This window comes from Colobus angolensis, unplaced genomic scaffold, assembly GCF_000951035.1.
Source record: "Colobus angolensis palliatus isolate OR3802 unplaced genomic scaffold, Cang.pa_1.0 Scaffold31, whole genome shotgun sequence".
Classification (NCBI taxonomy): Eukaryota; Metazoa; Chordata; class Mammalia; order Primates; family Cercopithecidae; genus Colobus; species Colobus angolensis.
In genome coordinates, this window is record NW_012116377.1 from 4,107,297 (window position 1) to 4,112,483 (window position 5,187).

At 47.5% G+C, this 5,187-nt stretch overlaps 1 protein-coding gene across 1 annotated transcript in view; it reads right to left on the reverse strand.

The window, feature by feature from the left end:
- Positions 1 to 1,057: 1,057 nt before the first annotated feature.
- The window catches only part of COPG1 (coatomer protein complex, subunit gamma 1), a 31,506-nt gene continuing 27,376 nt past the window's right edge, over positions 1,058 to 5,187 (reverse strand). Inside the window, exons 19-20 of the mRNA XM_011950848.1 lie at positions 3,864 to 3,962; positions 1,058 to 1,537 (exon numbers count right to left, since the gene is read on the reverse strand). Of these exons, the coding sequence (XP_011806238.1) occupies positions 1,407 to 1,537; positions 3,864 to 3,962 (230 nt within the window). The 3' untranslated portion in view covers positions 1,058 to 1,406. The remainder of the gene's footprint in view (positions 1,538 to 3,863; positions 3,963 to 5,187) is intronic.

Consider the following 5,187-nt stretch of genomic DNA (forward strand, 5'->3'; position numbering starts at 1 on the left):
CCCGCCTCACCCCGCCTCACGTCAGCCCCGCCTCAGCCCGCGCTCCCGGCGCTAGGCCCCGCCCCCTGGGGGGGCCCTTGGTTATCTCGGCGCCCTCGGGCCCCGGAGGTGGCGTCTTCTCCTTTCCGATTTGGGATGAATCTTTTCCCGTTTCCCCAGGAGACAGTGACTGCCTTCGGGGATGCATCCATCCCAAGCTTCTCGGGACTCCACTTTCTTCCATATTGGCCGTTCCCTGGCGGGGTTACCCTTCCTCCCCGCCCCCAGCGCGCCTCAGGGCCGCCGGCGGGGAAGGTTCCCGCCGCCCTGAGTCTAGGGCACAGGGTCATCGAAGGCGGGAAACCAGGAAACTCCACTCCTTACTTCACAGTCCTGCCAGCTGTCTCACAGTGCGAGGCAAAAATGGAGGAACACTGAATAAATGGAAGTCAGGAGAACTTCCAGGAATCGCGCACTTAGCCCTCAAACGATAGTGGACACTAGAATGAGCCTTTCCTGCCCCCGCACCCCAACCCGCCAGCTGAATCTCTAAGGGTGAGGCCCAGATTTTTAAAACAGTCCTTACGGGTGTACTTTGGCCTCAAAGTTGGTAAAATAACCTGGCTTGAGTTTAAAAGCCTGCTCCCCTTGGGACCTGAACCGGAGATTTCTTCATCTGCAACCAACAGAGAATACTCTAGAGGGCTGCTCTTCGCCTATGCTGATTCGCTGAACTGAACAGGGAGCAGAAACCTCAGGGCACACTCCACATAGGACCTGATGCTGGAACGGCCACAGGACCCAAGCCCTTTGGAGCCTCCGTTTATCGACTATCAAAGGAGGATGCGTTGCGAAGAAGCACGAGTGGGAGGGAGTGGGAACGCAGTGCCTGTTAGCTGATTCACTCAACCAACCTGTACCTGTACCGCTCCCACCCCTGGGCTTGGTGCTGGGACAGCGATGACGGGGAGAGGGTCCTGCCTCACAGGACTACAACAGCCAAACGGCTGTGGGTACAAGGGGGACGGGGCAGGTGTTCTGCCTCTTGGGGGAGGCCTTAAAGGGGAAGGTGTAGCTATCATTCAATAAATACATGCTGATTTATTAGAGGGATAAGATGGTTTCTTGGGGGATAAATTCAAGAGGAGTTGAGAATGTTTTATTCATTTACAATGTCCCTTTCCTGGAAGGGAGAATAGCAAGATTTAGGACAAGCTAAAATCATTCCCTATTAAAAAAAAAAAATCACCCCCAAGTAGTCCCAGGTGGGGGGTAGGGGCAGCATAAAAAAAAAAAATCTGCAATGATTCCTAATTGTTTTTGAATACAGAAGCTTGGGAAGGGGTTTCCGCCAGTTTCATGAGGAAGGCACAACTTCCAAGAAGTGTTGGGGGGGAAGGGCATAAGGTCCTATGCAGGCTGGCCCCTTATCCCACAGATGCCAAGATGATGTCTACTGGCAGCTCCTCCAAACTTCTGGCTGTCACCTGCATTGTCACTGTGTCCAAAAGCAGCAGCCGGGAGCGCACCAGGATGTCATGACCACCCCGGAACACACCTAGAAGGGAAGACAGAAGTACAGGTATATATGGCAGAAGGGACTGTACAGGGCAGGCTAAGGATGGCATTTGCAGCAGCCCATCAAGACAGCTCTGGTGTAGTGAAATGGACAGGAGAGCTGGGCTGAAATCCCTGAGTGAGGGATTTCACTGTGAGTCACTGACTCTCGGCTGGGCGCGGTGGTTCACGCTTGTAATTCCAGCACTTTGGGCGGCTGAGGTGGGCGGATCATGAGGTCAGGAGTTCGAGACCAGCCTGGCCTGGTTTCCATTTTTAGTGAAACCCCATCTCTACTAAAAATACAAAAATTAGCTGGGCATGGTGGTGGGCGCTTGAAATCCCAGCTACTTAGGAGGCTGAGGCAGGAGAATCACTTGAACCCGGGAGGTGGAGGTTGCAGTCAGCAGAGATTGTGCCACTGCACTCCAGCTTGGGTGACACAGCTAGACTCTGTCTCAAAAAAAAAAAAAGTCACTGTCTCTCTGGGCTTCGGTATCCTCAACTACAAAACGGCGGAGATGATAATACCATATTCAGGCTTCTGCTAAGTTCAAACAAATTGATGGACATAAAAGGCTTGTATCTGACGTCACATAGGCTCTTGCACGTTGGCTGAATCTGAGAGCACAAATGAAGGGGACAGCCCCACCATGAGAAAACCACAGGGCAGGTGTCTGCAAGACCCAGGGGACTGGGTTGTTTCAATGTGGCTACAAACTGTCAGCTGTAGGCAGGGTACTGAAGCAGAGCCTCCTTTCAACCCTGTTTATAAACACTTAGCCAAAAAAAAATCCCATTTCCTTTTGTTAACTGTTTTAGGTATGATAATTGTATTGTCCTTTAAAAAAGGGCAGGGGTCATTATCTCTTAGAGAAACATAAAAATACAGAAGAATTTACATATAAAATGCTATTTCTGGAGTTTGCTAGTAAGTAATCTGGGAAGGAGAATGAGTGCAGGTACACTCAGCCAACCCTGTAGAAAATAAGACAAAGGATATGAAGACAATGATCAGAAAAGGAAATACAAATGCCTCAACATTTGAGAAGATACTTAACTTCAATGAAAATACAAAAACTACACTAAGATATCATTGTCCACACAGACTGGCAAAGATCATAAAGTGTGGTAACATATTGTGTTGTCCACAATATAGGAAAAAAGGTACACAATTCTATGAAAGGCAACTTGGAGTTATTTATCAAGATGAGAAACACAAATCACTTTGACCTGGTGATGCCTTGGAAAATTTATCCTACAGATATTCTCAGTGTACACATGCAAAGTAAATGTGTGTGTGTGTGTGTGTGTGTGTGTGTACACGATTATTTACTGTAACATCTGTAATAGCAACAGATTGAAATCAAACTAAATGTTCATCAGTAGCGGCTGTTCCATAGAATATGGGGTGCATCCACACAATGGAATACTAAGCAGCTATAAAAAAAACAAAAAAAAAAGGATTCAGTTTGGGATGAAAAAAGTTCTGGAGATGGATAGTGGTCATAGTTTTACAATAGTTTGAATGTACTTAATGCCGCTGAACCACACACTTGAAAATGGCTGAAATGGTGAATTTTATGTATATTTTACCACAATTAAAAGAAAAAGAGCCGGGCGCGGTGGCTCAAGCCTGTAATCCCAGCACTTTGGGAGGCCGAGACGGGTGGATCACGAGGTTAGGAGATCGAGACCATCCTGGCTAACACGGTGAAAACCCCGTCTCTACTAAAAATACAAAAAACTAGCCGGGCGAGGTGGCGGGCGCCTGTAGTCCCAGCTACTTGGGAGGCTGAGGCAGGAGAATGGCGTGAAGCCGGGAGGTGGAGCTTGCAGTGAGCTGCTGAGATCCAGCCACTGCACTCCAGCCTGGGCGACAGAGCAAGACTCCGTCTCAAAAAAAAAAAAAAAAAAAAAGAAGAAAAAGAATGAGGAATCTCTACATATTGGCAGGAAAGATCTCTTAAGATGCATTGTAAAATGAAAAGCAAATTGCAGGACAATATATATACCATTTGTACATAAACATTTGAGTTAAAAAAAGGAAATGTGCTCCTATTAGCTTTTATAGCAATAAAATAACTGCAAGGTTATACAGGCATTGTTTGTAATAGTAACACTGGTCGCTTCTAGGAAGGGAATCTCAATGGCTGGCAGCCAAGGTAAGGAGGAAACATTTCGCTGCAGATTATTTTATAGTTTGCGAATTTTAAATGCTGTGAATTTTGACTCCCCGTATTTACAGTGAAGTCCTTAGCCCAGGATCCAGTGGACATCCAGGCTATAAGCTATCCAGGCCCTCCCAACCTGGAAATGCCACTTACCAGCCAGAAGCAACGTGTGGGTGTTCTTGTTATCCGGCACTTTGTCTGACCTCTCACAAGGGTGCATTCCCAAGAACTTCACAATATTACCCACAGCCTCTATAGCGAGAAATCCCAATATTGTTAAGCCATCTTGTCTGCCCTTTGTGCCACCACCACTCCCCCATGTTCTGAAGGGCTTTTAATGAAATGGCATTTGACGTATGTGCTCCAGACTTGGCCCTGGATCCTTGGAGAGAAAAGGTATGAGCGGGCGCGGTGGCTCAAGCCTGTAATCCCAGCACTTTGGGAGGCCGAGACGGGCGGATCACGAGGTCAGGAGATCGAGACCATCCTGGCTAACACGGTGAAACCCCGTCTCTACTAAAAATACAAAAACTAGCCGGGCGAGGTGGCGGGCGCCTGTAGTCCCAGCTACTTCGGAGGCTGAGGCAGGAGAATGGCGTGAACCCGGGAGGCGGAGCTTGCAGTGAGCTAAGATCCGGCCACTGCACTCCAGCCCAGGCAACAGAGCGAGACTCCGTCTCAAAAAAATAAAATAAAATAAAAATACAAAGGAAAGCTGCTTGAGTCCAAGGGAATATTGTTCCCATTAGGGCCCCTGGGCCTAGACTCACCTCTTCAGCAACACCAAGATACTGGGTAACATCTCTTCATTCTGGGCTCCAAACTTGGCCAGAGCACTCACAGCACCTGTGTTTAGGAAGCGAATGTGATTTACCCAATGCACCCTGACAACTCACTGGGCACTTCCAGCACTCAGAATGGATCTTCAGGCAGAAGAGCCCCAGAGGCAAGAAGTCTCAAGCCAGAAGGCCCAAAGTCACTATCAACACAGTGAGTGGCTTTGGGTGGATCTTGGCGCCACCCCAGTCCTCAACTTCCTTATCTATTTAATGGAGAAGGGAGCCAGATGGGATCAGTAGCTCCCATCCTAAGGTTCCAGGAGCTATTTTCAAATTAACCATGATGAGGTCACAGAAGCTGGCTATAATGTAAAGCTCCTCACCTTCCATATCCAAATGGCGTCAATTTGCAGTTAAGGCTTAGAATAATATAAATGAGAAAGGGAAAAATTACTTAAAGATTATCAATTGTCGAAAGAAGAAAATCTGTCCAGTGGGGGCATGAAAGGAAATTAAAAATAAAGAATAGGATGGTGGCTCACTGAATTGTAAACTTACATAAATGTGTGAATTTTATGGCATGTGAATTACACCTCAACAAAGCTTTTTTTTTTTTTTGAGAAGGAGTAGCTGGGACTACAGGCGCTCGCCACCACGCCCGGCTAATTTTTTGTATTTTTCAGTAGAGACGGGGTTTC